General features: G+C 55.1%; 1 protein-coding gene across 8 annotated transcripts in view; it reads right to left on the reverse strand.

Moving 5' to 3' along the window:
* Positions 1-16,957, reverse strand: part of CFAP74 (cilia and flagella associated protein 74) — a 66,044-nt gene that overhangs the window by 16,610 nt on the left and 32,477 nt on the right. For all 8 annotated transcript variants that reach the window (XM_045475312.1, XM_045475309.1, XM_045475311.1 and 5 more), the window contains 4 exons: positions 10,557-10,721; positions 9,235-9,397; positions 2,376-2,452; positions 1,717-1,839 (listed from right to left, as the gene is read on the reverse strand). In XM_045475312.1, coding sequence (XP_045331268.1) covers positions 1,717-1,839; positions 2,376-2,452; positions 9,235-9,397; positions 10,557-10,721 — 528 coding nt within the window. The remainder of the gene's footprint in view (positions 1-1,716; positions 1,840-2,375; positions 2,453-9,234; positions 9,398-10,556; positions 10,722-16,957) is intronic.

The following is a 16,957-nucleotide window of genomic DNA, read 5'->3' on the forward strand; positions in this document are numbered from 1 at the left end:
TGTGGGGTCGCTGTGGGTCCTGTGGAGTGTTGTGGAGTTTTGTGGGGTCACTGTGGGTCCTGTGGAGTGTTGTGGGGTCCTGTGGGGTCGCTGTGGGTCCTGTGGAGTGTTGTGGGGTCCTGTGGGGTCGCTGTGGGGCCTGTGGAGTGTTGTGGGGTCCTGTGGGGTCGCTGCGGGTCCTGTGAAGTGTTGTGGGGTCCTGGGGGTCACTGTGGGTCCTGTGGGGTCGCTGTGGGGCCTGTGGAGTGTTGCGGGATACCATGGGTACTGTGGATGCCTTGGAGCAGTGTTGAGTTTGGAGGTGCCTGTGCAGTATGGTGACGGGGTTTTCCCTAAGCCTGGGGCTTCCTGTTATAAATGGGCATTGCCGTCTCAAATCCCTGAGCCCTGACGACTCATTCTCCAGAGCAGAGACACCTAACGAGGAGAAGGGAGATGAGGAGAATGCGGTGATGGCGGACACGTCATCAAATGGTCACCCCTGAGCAGAGGTGGCCGTCATCCTGGCGGCGGGTGGTGGGTGTCAGGGAGGAGCCCCCGAGGCCATGGGCGCCATGGGAAGAAATCTTAGCTGACCTGAGTAGCTGAGGGCCAGGAAAGGGGTAAATAAAAGGGTCCAAGCTGCACCGTGGTCTGGTCTTCAGCACGTGAGGGCGAGCATCTGGCTCTGAGGGCCCCTCCACCCGAGAAGAGAAAGTCTCATGGGATTTGGGGGCCCTTCGTGGAATGGAAAGTGGAATTTCCAGATAAAGGGGGAAATGGAATAAATAACAACGTGCTCATGCCAGGGTGGACGAGAGAACCGCGAGAGAGCCAACGGCCCCCTAAGTAACACAATTAGCCTGAAGTAAGAGGGACCGAGCGAAACAACTTCCTGCCAGGCTGTGCCAGGGCGCTGGGCTCTCCCAGCGGGGACTGAAGACGTCAGGGGGGCCGGCAAGAAGGACGGTGTCAGGGGACGCGGGCAGTGTGGGCAGACACAAGCCCCAGCGGAGCTGGCGGGGCCTGGGCACGGTCACTGGACCCGGGAGGTCATGCAGGGGGCCGGCTGCCGGGCGGGAACACAGCTGGACGGGGACGAGGACGCAGCGGCAGTGGCCGTCTGTTGGGAGCGAGCGCCCGGAAGGCACTGAGGGTGGAACCGAGGGGAACGAGCTAACTCCTGAATCCGCTGGCGGCCCTTAGACAGGTGCTGGCGTCACATCTACAATCTCAGTCTTGCCTTCGGTTACGACGAACAACTAATTCGGGCGCCTTGGGGTTAGATCTGCCTTGGGCTCAGGTCATGATCTCACGTTCGTGGGTTCGAGCCCCACGTCGGGCTGTGTGCTGACAGCTCAGAGCCTGGAGCCTGCTTCGGATTCTGTGTCTCCCTCCCTCTGCCCCCTCTCTGACTCTGTCTCAAAAATGAATAAAAATTTAAAAAATAAAAATGAAAACAAAATAAAAAAGTATGCAGATCACGTTCTCTGAAAAAATTTAATAAACGTGTAAGTAAATAAATAATAAAAACTAACGAGTAAAAATGTTAACCACTTGGAAACCAGGCAAGGCGCTTCTAGCGGTGGAGAGCAAGGGCTCCGTGTGCGCGCACGGGTGTGGGAGCACGTGCACGTTCGCGCGCGCCGCGGTGCCGGCCATCTGTGCCACCAGCTGGCTGTCCAGGCGGGGGGAGTGCGAGCGGCAGGGACCCTGGCGCCCGGGCTGGGTACTCACCGTGGGACACTGCTGATTCTTAAACACGACCTTGAACTTGGTGTAGACCGCTCCTGGGATGATGGGCGTGAAGATGACCGGCACTTTGATGGAGCTGAAGGGGCCAATCTCCCCCTCTGCCACCTGCAGGCGAAGACAGTTGCCGCAGACACAGCCAGGCTTCCCGTTTCTGTCACGGCGCCTCCCCATGTCCTCACCGCAGGCAGCATCACCGTGTGGGGGAGTGTCCCTGGGTGGCCTGGCCCTGCCCTTCGAGGACTTACCGCCCAGCAACACAGTTGAACCCCTCCCGGCATGTTTCCTGCCCGTGTGTGTACTTGCTCTCTCGATGCCCCGGGGCCCTTGCACACGGGCGCGCACGCACGCACACACACACACACGCACGCACACATGCACACCATGCTCTAGCCTGGGAGGCCCCGCTCGTGTCTTCTCGGAGTGGGACCCAGTGCCCTGCACCCAGGACATGAGGTCTGCTGCTCCAGTCCTGCCTGGCCCCAGGGGGACGGGGGTGGCCGCAGGCTGACTGACAGTGCAAACTGTGCAGAGGCTATGAGTCCAGACCAGTCGAGTGGAAGGGCCACCCTGGGCCACCCTGCGGGCGGGGTGGGCAGGGGAGGCTCAGGAAGGGGGGCTGGGAGCCAGCGGGCCCGGCTGACCTCTCCCAGCGAGATCTCCGTCTGCTCCTCGTTGGGAGGTACGGTCATCACAGCGCTCATGGTCACTCCCTCTGATTCTGGAAGAGAAGGGAGTCCAGATGAGAGGGCTGGCTGGGCAGCCCGTGGGGGCCAGGGGAGAGCTGGGGTGCCGGGGAATCTGGTCCCTCCCTCTCCTGGACCAGATGAGAGGGCTGGCTGGGCAGCCCGTGGGGGCCAGGGGAGAGCTGGGGTGCCGGGGAATCTGGTCCCTCCCTCTCCTGGGCCACCGGCTGTCGTTTTTTGGCTGTCGTTTTTTTTTAACGTTTTTTTTTTTTTTTTTTTTTTTTAATTTTTTGAGACAGGGAGAGACAGAGCATGAACAGGGGAGGGTCAGAGAGAGAGAGAGAGACACAGAATCCTAAACAGGCTCCAGGCTCCGAGCTGTCAGCACAGAGCCTGACGTGGGGCTCGAACTCACGGACAGCAAGATCGTGACCTGAGCCCAAGTCGGCCGCTTAACCGGCTGAGCCACCCAGGCGCCCCCCCGGCTGTCGGCTGTCGTTCTGATAAGACCTAGGCAGGGCTGCAGCCCTCCATCTGGCCCTGCCCTGCAAGGAGCCGCCACCGGGTGGTGCAGGAGGGGCAGAGTGGGGCAGGGCTTCCCTGGTGGACACGCACAGTGGCTGCCACGGCCTCAGCAGCTGGAGGCTGGGGGCCGGAGGGGGCCAGAGTCGCTCAGGACCCTGGCTAGGGGAGGGCAGGCCGGCAAGGAGTTGGGTGGGCGTGGTCCGTGGGGTACAGCGGCCTGAGCGTCGGAGCAGAAGACAGAGCGAGCCAGCCCTTCAGGGTCTGGGGACAGGAGAGTGGGCTCGAGGGGGGGGGGGGGGACAGAAAGGCCCTGCAGAGGGGAGGGCTGATGCAGAGGGAGGGGAGAGGCGCTGGGGTGCGGCCTAGGGGTGGGAGGAGCTTCTGGTGGCCAGTGGAGCAGAGGGACCGAGGCCTGAAGGTCTACGATATCGCCTCTCAAATGTCACAGCCTAATCGCCAGTGAGTTCGTTTTGTCTGTGTGCGAGCTGCTGCCATGTTCCCCACCGGTGGGGCGAGCGTTCTGACCCAGCCTGGCCGTTTCTCCGGAAGGCCCCTGAAAGCAGGTGCTGATTCCTCTTGTGTGAGAAGGTCTTTCTGCGATTCTGGCGTGAAGACGCCATTCGATAGGACGGCTGGGGCGCCCAGCCCGGGGGGGGGGGCTCAGTCGGTTGAGTGGCCGGCTCTTGATTTTGGGTCAGTTGGTGATCTCTCGGTTCTTGGGGTGGAGTCCTGCACTGGGCTCTGTGCTGACAGTGTGGAGCCTGCTTGGGATTCTCTCTCTGAATACACTGGGTTATTTGTTTTCTAATTGAGTTTTCAAAGTTCTCTCTGTAGTTTGGGTATGTTCTTTACCAGACTTGTAATTTGCTAATATTTTCTGCCAAACTGTGGTTCACTTTTTCATTCTCTGAACAGTATCCTTAGAAGAGCAGGTATGTTTAGTTTTGATGAAGTCCAAGTTACAACTTTTGTTATATATAGACAATGTTTATTTTTTGGTGTTTATTTTTTTTGAGGGAGAGAGTGCATGAGCAAGCAGGGGAGGGAGGGAGAGAGAGAGAGAGAGGGAGAGAGAGAGGATCTGAAGCAGGTTCTGAGCTGACAGCAGAGAGCCCGATGTGGGGCTTGGACTCATGAACCATGAGATCATGACCTAAGCTGAGGTTGGATGCTTAACCAGCTGAGCCACCCAGGCGCCCCTATCGCTTTTATTTTTATTTTTGAATTATTTTCTTTTACTTCTTCATCCGGAGTGCACCCCTCAATCCCCATTCCCTGTTTCACCCCCGCCCCTGCACCTCCCACACACCATCAGTGTGTTGTCTACAGTTGAGGCTGTTTCCTGGTTTACCTCTCTGTTTCTTTTTTAAATCTTGTTACTTGCTCATTTGTTTCTTAAATTCCACATGAGTGAAATCATATGGTATTTGCTCTCTCTGGCTGACTTAGTTCACTTAGCATAATACACTCGAGTTCTGTCCACGTTGCTGCAGATGGCAAGATTTCATTCTTTTTAATGGCTGAGTAAAGTTCCATTGTACATACATACCACCTCTTCTTTATCCGCTCATCAGTCAAGGGACACTTGGGCTGCTTCCATAATTTGGTTATTGTAGATAATGCTGCTGTAAACATCAGGGTGCACGTACCCCTTTGAATTCGTGTTTTTGTGTTCTTTAGGCAAATGCCTAGTAGTGCAATTGCTGGGTCGTAGGGTTAGTTCTATTTGTAAGTTTCTGAGGAACCTCCAGACTGTTGTCCGCAGTGGCTGCACCGGTCTGCATTCCCACCAAGAGTGCAAAAGGGTCCCCTTTCTCCACATCCTGGCCAACACCTGTTGTTGACTTTAGCCACCCTGACAGGTGTGAGGTGACATCTCATGGTGGTTTTGACGCCCGTTCCCCCGAGGATGGGTGATGTTGAACATCTTTTCACATTGTCAGTTGCCCATCTGGATGTCTTCTCCGGAGAAATGTGTGTTCATGTCTTCCATACGTTTTTTAGTTGGATTATTTGTCTTTTGGGTGTTGAGCTGTATCAGTGCTTTATAGATTTTAGATACGAGCCTTTTATTGGGTATGTCATTTGCAAATATCTTCTCCCATCTGGTAGGTTTAGGTTTTTTAGTGTTGTTGCTGATTTCCTTTGCTGTACGGAAGCTGTTTATTTTGATCAAGTCCCAGTAGTTTATTTTTGCTTTTGTTTCCCTTGCCTCGGGAGACATCGCTAGAAAGATGTTGCTATGATCCGTGTCAGAGAAATGACTGCCTGTGCTCCGTTCTAGGATTTTTGTGGTTTTGGGTCTCACATTTAGGCCTTTCATCCATTTTGAATTTATTTTTGGGTCTGGTGTAAGAAAGTGGTCCAGTGTCATTCTTCTGCATGTCGCTGTCCAGTTTTCCCAGCACCGTTTGCTGAAGAGACTGTCTTTATTCCATTGGACATTCTTTCCTGCTTTGTCAAAGGTTAGCTGACCATATAGTTGTGGGTTTATTTTGTGGCATCCTATCCTATCCTATCCTATCCTATCCTATCCATCTAAGCATCTATTTTTGTGCCAGTGCCATACTGTTGTAATTACTACCACTTTGTAATGTAACTTGAAGTCCAGAATTGTGAGGCATCCAGTTTGGTTTTCTTTTTCAAGATTGCTTCAGTTACGCAGGGTCTTTTCCGGCACTGCACAAATTTTAGAATCGCTTGTTCTAATTCTGTGCAAAATGCTATTGGCATTTTGCTGGAGGTTGCATTAAATCTGTGGTTTGCTTTGGGTAGTATAGACATTTTTTTAATAAATATTTAAAAAAATGTTTACTTATTATTTTTTTTACAAAATTATTATTTTGAGAGGGGGAGAGTGAGGGAGAGCGTGAGCAAGGGAGGGGCAGAGGGAAAGAGAGAGAGAATCCCGAGCAGACTCCATGCTGTCAGTGTAGAGCCCAACTCGGGGCCAGATCCCATGACCCTGGGATCATAACCTGAGCTGAAATCAAGAGTCAGATGCTTAACCGACTGAGCCACCCAGGCACCCCCTGGGTAATTGAGACATTTTAACAGTATTTCTTCTTCCAACCCATGAGTGTGGAATGTCTTTCCCTGTGACATCTTGAGAAGTTCTTTCATCAATGTTTTATTTGTTTTGGTTATTATAAATGGGATGGTTTTCTTAATATCACGTTCTGCAACTTCATTATTGATGTATGGAAATGCAATAGATTTCTGTACCTTGAATTTGTATCCTGAATTTGTGCATCAGTTCTGGCAGTTTTTTGGTGGAGTCTTCAGGGTTTTCTATATAAAAGTATCATGTCATCTGCAAATAGTCAAATTTTTACTTCTTTATTGTTGATCTGGATGCCTTTTATTTCTTTTTATTGCTGTGTTAAACAACAGTGGTGAGAGTGGGCATCCTGTCTTGGTCTTGACCTTAGCGGGAAAGCTCTCAAGATTTTCCCCCACTGAGGATGATGTTGGTTGTGGATTTTTCATGTAAGGCCTTTATCATGTTGAAGTATGTTCCCTCTAAAGCTATTTGCAGAGGGTTTTTTTTTTTTTTTTAATATCATGAATGGATGTTGTACTTTGTCAAATGCTTTTTTCGTATCCATTGAAATGATCATATGGGTTTTATTCTCTTATTGCTGTGACATATCACGTTGATTGCGAACACTGAATCACCGCTGCAAGCCAGGAATAAATCCCATTTGATTGTGGTGAATGATTCCTTTAATTAGTGTTGGATTTGGTTTGCTAGAGTTTTGTTGAGCATTTTTGCATCCGTGTTCTTCAGATACGTTGGCCAGTTCTTTCCTTCGATGGCATCTTTATCTGGTTTCGTATCAGGGTAATGCTGGCCTCATAGAACGGATTTGAGAGTTCTCCTTCCTTTTCTATTTTTTGGAACAGTTTGAGAAGAACAGGTATGAACTCTTCTTTAAATGTTTGGTAGAGTTCACCTGTGAAGCCATCTGGTCCTGGACTTTTGTTCATTGGGGGTTTTCTGATTACTGACTCAATTTCTTTGCTGGTAATTGGAGTGTTGACATTTTTTATTTTTTCCTGCTTCAGTTTTAGTAGTTTGTATGTTTCTAATAATTTATCCATTTCTTCTAGGTTGTCCAATTTTTTGGCTGTAGGTTTTCATAATATTCTGTTGTAATTGTATTTCTGTGCTGTTGGTGGTTATTTCTCCTCTCTCGTTTGTGATTTTATTTATTTGGGTCCCCGCCGCCCCACCCCTGCTCTTTGGTGAGTCTGGCTAGAGGTTTCTTAATTTTGTTCATCTTTCTAAAGAGCCAGCTTCTGGTTTCCTTGATCTGTTCTATTGTTTTTTAAGTTTCTAGAACATTTGTTTCTGCTCTAATCTTTATTATTTGCTTCCTTCTGCTGGGTTTGAGTTTTGTCTATTCTTCTTCTGCTGGTTCCTTTAGCTATAAGGTTAGGTTGTTTGAGACTTTTCTAGATTCTGGAGGTCGGCCTGTGTTGCTATAAACCTCCTTCTTAGAGCCACTTTTGCTGCATTCCAAAGCAGGTTGTAATTTTTAAAACATGAATCATGTTTTTTTTCATTTTTTTTTTTAATTTATTTTTGAGACAGAGAGAGACAAAGCATGAACGGGGCAGGGGCAGAGAGAGAGGGAGACACAGAATCGGAAGCAGGCTCCAGGCTCTGAGCCATCAGCCCAGAGCCCGACGCGGGGCTCGAACTCACGGACTGCGAGATCTTGACCTGAGCTGAAGTCGGACGCTTAACCGACTGAGCCACCCAGGCGCCCCTCATGAATCATGTTTTTGATGTCACTTCTAAAAGATCTCTGACCAACATGTGATTACACAGATTTTCTCCTATGTTTTGTTTTTGTAGGCTTATAGTTTTAGGTCTTACATTTAGGTCTATGATTTATTTTGAGCAATTTTTGTTTATAGCATGAGGACTGGATGGAGGTTAACTTCTTCCACATATGTTTATCTAACTGTTAAGGTCTCACTTGTTGAAAAGACTGTTTTTACCTCCGAGCAATTACCTGTGCATCCCTAGTGAAGTCTGATTGGCCATGTTTGTGTGGGTCTGTGTTTGGACTCTGTTCTGTTCCACTGAGTCTCCGTGTCCCTCCCTTGGCCAGCACTACACTGTCTTCTCACTGTGGCTTCAGATGAATCTTGACATGACGTCGTCTGAGTCTTCCAACTTTGTTCTTTCTTGGAATTGTTTTGGAAATTTAAGGTCCTTGGGGTTTCCGTAAGAACTTGAGAACCAACTGTCAGTTTCCCAGACAGAGGCTGGTGGCAGCTGTGCTGGGTTGCTCGGTCCCAACACTGCTGGTGGGAGTCTGAACCGGCACAAACACGTTGAAAAAGAACTTAACGTTGGCAAAGAAGAGAAGCAGCAGGAGAGCAGCGGGTGCGCCTCACAGACGCTCACGCGCAGGGAGCCGTGGTCCCGGGGATGCCGCCACGCACCCTGAAGTCCCCACACGTGACGAGGGCCAGCGGGTCTGTGACTCGAGGTGTGTTCACGGAAGCAGGTGGCACGCAGCCGCGGAAACAGAAACAACAGCTTACACAGCAGTGTCCACAACAGGCTGCCCGAGGCTCTGTTTCTATGAGGCTGGAACAGGAGGAATCCTGCCCTTTCTGGATGTGTGCTGAATGAAACTGTTCAGGGAGGCAGGGAGGTGATGGAAACCGTCCCGACGGTAGTCGCTGGTGCAGAAGGGGGTGACTCGGGGCGAGGCCAGGCCTGTGGGGAGTGCTCTTCCTCCTCCAGTTCACCGGCCCGGGGCTGGGGGGAGTGGTGCCTATTTCCCGGCTCTTCTGTGAACTGTCCTCACCTGTCATAGGCACTCCTGTACCAGCAGGGCTCGGGGTGGCCCTAGACAGCCCTGTGCCCCCATGACCCAGTCAGCAGAGCCTCTGGGTCTTTCCCCCGCCCCCCCCCCCACCCTCCACCCAGCTGCTACACCCCTGGAGCAGGACTCCTCAACTGTCCCAACAAGGACCCCCAAGAGCCACGAGGAAGGCAAGCCTGCTGTGGCCGACCGGGTGGTCCAAGGCTGGGATTTCCTTTAAACGTTACGTTAGCTTAACTATGACTACAAATGTCAATCCACTCCATAAGCAGTGTTTATTTGAACACGAATACACGCACGCACACACACACACACACTCTAATACACTGTCGTTTAACGTCGAAGCCCTAGAAACACCCCACGCAGTCCAGCCCGCTGGCGCGCGGGCTCCTCAGAGCCTCCCAGGAGGCCGGCAGGTGCTCGATCACCCCCCCACTGCTCACCTGCAGGGCGCCCCTCCTCCTGCTCCTTGCCGTCCAGCTTCCCAGACTCCTTCTGGCTTGTCATGTCTATGGGAGGGGACTCATTGCCCTCGATCTTTTGCTCAGAAAAGCTGGTGGTGATTTTATCGTAAATACCTTTATCTTCATATGTGAACAGATTGCTCTAAAAAGAGAACGTGAGACTTTCACTGGCAGTTTCCTGCTTGCCTTTCCCACTCAACTGCCCAGACCCCCGTTGTCGGGGGGCCACGTGGAAAGCCCGACGCGATCCCCTCGCCAGCTCCCACTCTGTCCCGAGCCAGGCACCCAGATGACAGCAGGGCCTCCTTGCCCAGGGGCCCAGGGCCGGCCCCCGCCTCTCTTGTCTCTAGCCCAGGCTGGCTGGCTCCTCCCTGTTCCCCGGGGACACCGACACCCAGTCGTGAATTCTGCCGTGTGCCGGGCTCTGGCACGCGGCTCGCCGCACTGTGTGCCCTCCTCCCTTGGGAGGCCTGGCTCCTCCACCCGCGTGTGGCTGGGGCCCCAGGCTCCAGCTCCACACTCTCCTGGCTTCAGCTCCGACGCCTTCGGGCCTGAGAGCTGGCCCGGCCTGCACCCCCCACCTCACCCATCGCCCCTTCGCCCTGCTCTGGGTTCACACCCCCAGCCCCTCACACCTCTGCCTCCACCCCATCGGTCCTGTCCCTCCCCAGGGGAGACACTTCCAGGGTCTTTCCTGAGACCGCTTAACGAGTGGACCCAACTGCAAAGCAGCTCAGGGCTTCCTGCGGGAAGTTTCTCTCGCCCTTCCTCACCCCTACACCCCTGAGAGACCTTCCCAGCGTCCCCTGGCTGTGGCAGAAGTTGCCTCCACAGATGGGGTCCCACCTGCGTCCCTCAGGCTGTTTCCGTTCACTTAGGAGCACGTCTGCACAGCCCTCCCAGGAGAAGACCGCGGCTCACCTCGCCCCTTCGGAAAGGTCCTCCCGGCCTGCCCACCCCGTGCTGGGACCCGACAGGCACGTCGGGAGAAAGGTGGGCCCTTGTGGCTCTCAGGCTTGGAGCTCCTGGCCACCGCCCTGTCAGTCACCGCACACTCAAGAGGGGTCGGTGTCCCGTTGCCACCGCACCTGCCAGGTGGCTCCAGTGTCCTCCTTACGGAGACTGGTCTCTCCCACTTTGCCCGACGATGGCACCCCTGTTCCCCCCTCTCCTCCAGCCCTGCGGTGACAGACTCCTCCCCCTCTACGCTGCCGGGACTGTGTCGTGAGTGCGGGCGGCATCACACCGTGCCCCTGGCTGAGCAGCCACGGCTATGGATCGGAAGCGGGCCCCACACTCACTGTTTTCGCGACCGACTGGGAGGTGTCCATCTCACAGGACTCTGATGCCCGAAGAAACTTGAACTTGGTGCCCAGACCTCCGATGTTGGTCAGCGTGACGATCCGGGAGGCGGTCTCACCCACCACGTAGCTGCCAAAGTCGATGAGCTCCTTGTCAAGAGACAGCTGCCAAGAGAGCCAGGGATGAGCCAGGGCAGCCGTCGAGTCTGCGGCCAGCTCTCCTCTCCCACCTGTGGCCCTGCGGCCCTGGGGACTCGGGCTCAGGGTCGGGGTCAGCATCTGGCTCCAGGCGGGGCCTCTACACACCCCAGGAACAGGGTCCGCGTCCTAGAAATCATAGGCTCGAAGCATGACAATTTGGGAGCTCCGGAGTCCAAATTTTGAACAGTCAAGTCAGCTAAGAAGCAACGAGCTGTTAAGCCCTGGAAAGACGGAGGAACCTCAAATGCACATTACCGAGAACCTGAAAAGGGCATACGGCATGATTCCAACTGTGTGGCATTCTGGAAAAGGCAAAATTCAGGACACAGTAGGGAGAGCAGTGGATGCCAGCGGTTTGTGGGGAGGGAGGGATGAACAGGCGGAGCACAGAGGAGCTGGGGGGGCGGTCAAAGTACTCCGCGTGACCCAGTGGTGGCCGCGCGTCATTACAGCTTTGCCCAAACCACAGAGCACAGCAGCGAGCGACCCTTTGTAGACCAGGCACCCTGGGAGACCATGCCGTGTCCCTGTCCTTTGTCTGCGGCCACAGACGGCCCCTCGGAGGGGAGGGCGACGGTGGGGACAGCTGTGTGTGGGCGCAGGGGCACGATCTGGCTCGGTCAGTTTGATGAAGCGCCTGATGACAGAGAGTCGGGAAAGGTGTGAGCTGAGCAGCTCCGGGGGCGAGTGGGGTCTGCGGGCTGAAGGCGACCGGGGCGCGGGCTGCAGGTGCAGGAGCCCCGCCCCCGCTATCGGACGGGAGCTCACAGGTCGGCAAGGGCAGAGGCTGGTCCGGTGGGTGCAGGTGGAAGGGCCGACGTGCCAGCAGCGGGCACACCTGTGCACGCACCACTTTCTCACGCCCTGTCTGGAACGAGGAGCTGGGCTGCTGGAGGTCTCGCTCCAGGGCTGGCACAGGAGATGGGCACGTGAGCCCTGGGCGTTGTCTGGCAAGAACGGAAGTCCTCAACGGGAAATGCTCCGAGCACAGTGTAACCGTGCGCCTGAGGGACAGGGAGCCGAAACTGCTCCCACGGTGCGGACGGGAAAAGTGTGAGCAGCGACAGAAAGTTGTATTTGGTTCCGGTCCAGAGAGTGACGTAAATCAACGATTTTATGGATTAATGAACGAGGAAGGGATCAGTGTCCCTCACAGAAGAGTTCCAAGCGGTTCACTGGGACGTCCAGCCCTCCCGGCCCCGGGCCTCCCACGGAGCACAGTTTGGCGGCAGGACGGCAGAGAAGCGTCACAGTGAGAAGTCAGGCGGTGAAGGCCACGTCACAGCGCGAGGCTGGGTGGCAGTGCGCGCCCGTGATGGGATTCGGCCAGAACCACCGTGGCGGCCTTCTGGAGACCCGCCACCCCAGTCTACTCATGAGATAAACTCTGGACAAATCCAGACATGTCCCCAGCGGGGGACATTTTATTTTTTTTTTTTTTAATTTTTTTTTTTTCAACGTTTATTTATTTTTGGGACAGAGAGAGACAGAGCATGAACGGGGGAGGGGCAGAGAGAGAGGGAGACACAGAATCAGAAACAGGCTCCAGGCTCTGAGCCATCAGCCCAGAGCCTGACGCGGGGCTCGAACTCACAGACCGCGAGATCGTGACCTGGCTGAAGTCGGACGCTTAACCAACTGCGCCACCCAGGCGCCCCACCAGCGGGGGACATTTTACACAGCAACTGCCTGGCACCCTCCCAAACCGTCAGGTCATCAACAAAGAGAAAGTCCCAGAAACTGTCACAGCCGCAAAGACCCTACGGCGAAACAGCAGCATAAGGAACGTGCCACGTTCCTGGGGTGTGACGCCAGCACAGAAATTGGACGTGAGGTAAAATCTAAGGGAATTTGAATATCGTGTCTTCTCCAGCTAATAATCATCATAATGCGTCAACACTGGTTAATAATTTAATAAACGTGCTACACTACATAAGATGTTTCTGGGGCAACCTGGGTGGGGAGTCAGCCAGAATCGCATGTTTTGTGTTAACGCCAAAACCATTCTAGAAAATAAAGTCATTTCAAAATGAGCCGAGCTACCACACCCCTCGCTGTGGGGCTGAGTGGACACAGTAAGGCTCAGAGGGTCTGGGGACGAGGCTGCCGTCCCTGTGAGATCAATGTGGTGCAGGCACATCCCCCAGGGCACACCTCCCCCCACCCTCGTGGGCATGGGCATCTTGGCCATCTGGGCGCTGGCTAAGAAGGTCGTGTGCAGCCTGCCACCCCGGGCAGCTTTTCTGGCCGCCAGTTTTGGAGACCCAGGGGCCCCACTCTCCTCTCTGCCCCCGCGAGACCAGAGGCGGCAGACAGACGAGAGCTTCCCACAGACCAGACACGGAGCAGCCTGTGCGCATACGTGGGTGTGCACGTGTGTGCACGGGTGTGCGTCTGCATGTGGATGTGTGAGCGCGCGTGCGTGTGTATGGAGTAGGTGGCAGGTGACCCGTCTCCTGGTTACAGGTCACCAGACTTCCAGGAGCCACATCTACGCAGGATGGGAGGGTGGCCGCTCCCACAGCTGCAGGCAGGGCCTGGGCAGAGGCCGGTGTGTTCTGAGCATGGGGGGGACAGGTGATGACACGCGACTGCGTGGCTAGGGGGCGACACTGCGGGGCATTCTCCCTTCTTCCTGTGCACGACGGAGCCCTGAACGTCAGCGGGACACAGAGCCGCCCTGGGAAGACTCTACTGCCCAGCCTACCTTGCAGCCAGGGCTCACCACGCGACGGTCACTTCCGGCTGGTGCAGGGGACCTGACAGGAGGGATGGTGCCTTGGAAGCCATTTGTGGAGGGTGGCAGGGCGGCACAGCCCAGACCCTCGCATCGGAGGCAGAGATGAGTCCTCGCTGAGGGCGCCTTTGTCGCGGCAGCTCCACCTGATGGTTCGGTGGAGGCCAGAGGCACTCCGACCCGAGCTGGGTGTGTGACTGGAGGGAGCTGGCCTCGTGTGCACTTGGCGAAGGGCCGGGCCTGCCCAGAAAGGAGCCCGAGGCCACACCACGCAGGGAGCACCACGCTGGGTCCTATGTGTGAATCCTGACTCCGGCACGCACGTGCTCCTTCTGGGGGCCTGTCCCCAGCGAGCCCTGCTGCCTGGGCCACTGCGAGAAGGGGGTACACACGCGGCAAGGGGTGCGGGAGGCCACAGCAGACGTCGGCTCTCCACGGCCTCAGCGAGGCTCGGCAGCCCCCGGCAGGGCTGCCACCATCCGGGCCACGGTACTCGGGCCGTGTGTGAACCCAGGCAGGGCCCAGGGCTGCCACGGCCACGGCGGAGCGACCTGAGTGCTGGGAACGGAGACCATACGATCGGAACATGCAGAGCACGCAAAGCCCACGAATCCACAAGAAAACAGGAAAAAGAGAAGCTAACCGGCCGTTGGGAATGATAATTGTTCCAACCCCTCCTTACACGGAGCACTAGTGAAGGAGGGAGAACATGAGAAGCAACAGCTTCACGCAGAAAACAACATCAGCGGCCTTCCCTCCGGAGCCCCGGGCGGAGGAAGCACACTGTCACCGAAGACCTGTCCCCCCCACGGAGGAAGGGGCTGCAGGGGGCAGCCTTGCTCTGTGGGGAGGTGGCAATCCCTGTCGTGCCCGGGGACCAGGCACAGTGATCTGCCGCCGTGTCGCCGGGAGAGCCGTCACCAGGAGACCTGTCACCCAGAACTCTGTCACCTGGAGGTCCATCACCGGGAGATCTGTCACCAGGAGACTAGCCTTGGTGGCAGCACCAGCGCAGGTGGGAAGAAAGACTCAGGGACTTGAAGACAGGACAACGGGGGTGTCGAGTCTGAAGGAAAGCGAGGAGGGCCTACGGGACCGCGGGTGGACCAGTGTCCCATCACAGGGGGCCCAGGAGCAGAAAAGGAGGAATCTGGCCCCAAATGCCCAAGGGGATATGAATATCAAAGAAGCTCTATAAACTCCAAGTAAGATGGACCCGAAGAGACCCACACCAAGACTCGTCATAATCAAACTGCTGCGAGACAGAGAGACTCCCGAGGGCCGCAGGGGAGACGTGACCCAGCGCGCGAGGCCTCGGCGAGATTTCAGGGGCTTCGGAGGCCAGAGGGCAGTGGGTCGGTGTATACAAAGGGCCAAAAGGAAAAAGCGTCAACCAAAACCCTTCTCCAGCAAAACTGTCCTTCAAAAGTGAGGGAGAAACCACGACATTCCCCGATGAACAGCCCCGTGGGCACTCAGCCCTGCAGGAGACGCTGCCACGAGCCAGTCGCTCGAAGCATTAAGGGGAAATACAGCCCCATCGAAGCGAGCACACAGGCAGTAGAGAAGCTAGAGCTCTTGTAACGATGGTCTGTAACCGCACTGTGTGTTTTCTACGTGATTTCACAGTCTAATACTTTCTTTTTTTTTTTTTTTTTTTTTCAACGTTTATTTATTTTTGGGATAGAGAGAGACAGAGCATGAACGGGGGAGGGGCAGAGAGAGAGGGAGACACAGAATCGGAAACAGGCTCCAGGCTCTGAGCCATCAGCCCAGAGCCCGACGTGGGGCTCGAACTCACGGACCGCGAGATCGTGACCTGGCTGAAGTCGGACGCTTAACCGACTGCGCCACCCAGGCGCCCCTCTAATACTTTCTTTTTTAAAGCAGGTATTAGTCTAAAAGCTAATGTTATCATCGCTTTGGTTTGTAACTCCACGTTTTGTTTTAAGAGACTAATGCATTTAAGACGTTATTAGTTTGTGGTCTTGGACACACGGTCACAAAGATGCAATTCTGTGACATTAACAACTGAAGGGGGTGGGGACCGAGCTGTAAAGGAGCGGACGTCTCACAGGCTTCCGAATTTAAGCTGCTATAAATCCAAATCAGAATGCTTTAACTTCAGGATGTTAAACGTAATCCCTTGGTAACCACAAAGAAAATAGCTACAGCATAAACACAAAAGGAAATGAGAAAGGAACTTAAACATTTCGCTATAAAAAAATCAACTGAACACAAAAGAAGACAGCCACACAGGAAATGAGGGACGCGTGAAAACACGGGGCAACATGACGGAAGCAAGCTGGCCGATGCTGCCGCGCGGATGGCTCCTGAGGACACGTGCTAAGCCAGAGAAGCCCGTCACAAAGGACAAGTGCCACGTGATTCCACTTATGTAAGGCACTTGGAGCTTTCAAATCCCTGGAGACCAGGGTGGGGAGGAGGCGCCCGGGGGCGGAGAGGGCGGCACAGGACAGAGCTTGGGTTCCGGAAGGTGGGAGAGTTCCGGAAAGGATGGGGCCGGCGCCTGCCTGTTGTGAATGTACTTAATCTACTGAGGCGCGGACCCTCGCGCGGCCAAGACGGTGCACTCCGTGCCGTGTGTGTTTTGCCACAGCGAAAGATGGAAGAGAGAAAAGGGAACGGCTTACAACAACACAGCAGTCACACGCCGGTGCCCGGCTGACAGAGCAGAAGACACAGGAGGCGGCTCGGGGCGGCTGGCGCGCGTGAACGTGGACCGGGAACGGGCGCTGGTTAGGAGTGCTCAGGTTCCGGGCAAGAATTCCAGACCGCGGTCGCCCCTCATCCATTCCCTCCTTCGGCCCGCCCTCCCGTGCGGCCGGGACGGGGGGCTTCTCTGCTCCACTGACGCAGGGCATTGCCACGCGACTTGCTTTAGTCAGCATCGTTAGGACAGGGGACGAGACTGGTGTGAAATGTGCTCGTGTGGCTGGCCTTCGTTGCCTGGGCGACGACCGTCGTCCGCGAGAGGCTCCCGCCAGGAGGCCCCGTCACCTGCAGCCTGGAGCCAGCCGCCCAGCCGAGCCCGGCCTGGGTCGGCCAAACCACAGTCGCCGGCGTGTCTCTGACCGTGAGACAGAATGCTTGCGGCTGCGATAAGCTGCTAGACGTAGGAGGTTTTGTTCCGCAGCATCACCGCAGTCAGCGCTGACTTGCTCGCTCGGGAGAGGCGATGACGTGGCGGTTTCTGTAGCAGAACCTCCTTCTTCGGGATGCGTGTGGAAGTTTTGCGAGGGTGCGGTGTTGAGTGTTACGCTATTGCTGGTCTGCTTGGAAGTGGGTCAGCAAGACAGACAGACAGACAGACGAGGCAAATGTGGTGAATGCCAACAGATGGGATCCAGGCAGCACACGGGCGTTCACTGTGCTGTTTCTGCTTTTCCTTATGTTTGAAATTTTCTTAATCAAAAGAAGAATGGGCGGTGACTACACTTAC

Source organism: Leopardus geoffroyi, chromosome C1 (assembly GCF_018350155.1).
Source record: "Leopardus geoffroyi isolate Oge1 chromosome C1, O.geoffroyi_Oge1_pat1.0, whole genome shotgun sequence".
Taxonomy (NCBI): Eukaryota; Metazoa; Chordata; class Mammalia; order Carnivora; family Felidae; genus Leopardus; species Leopardus geoffroyi.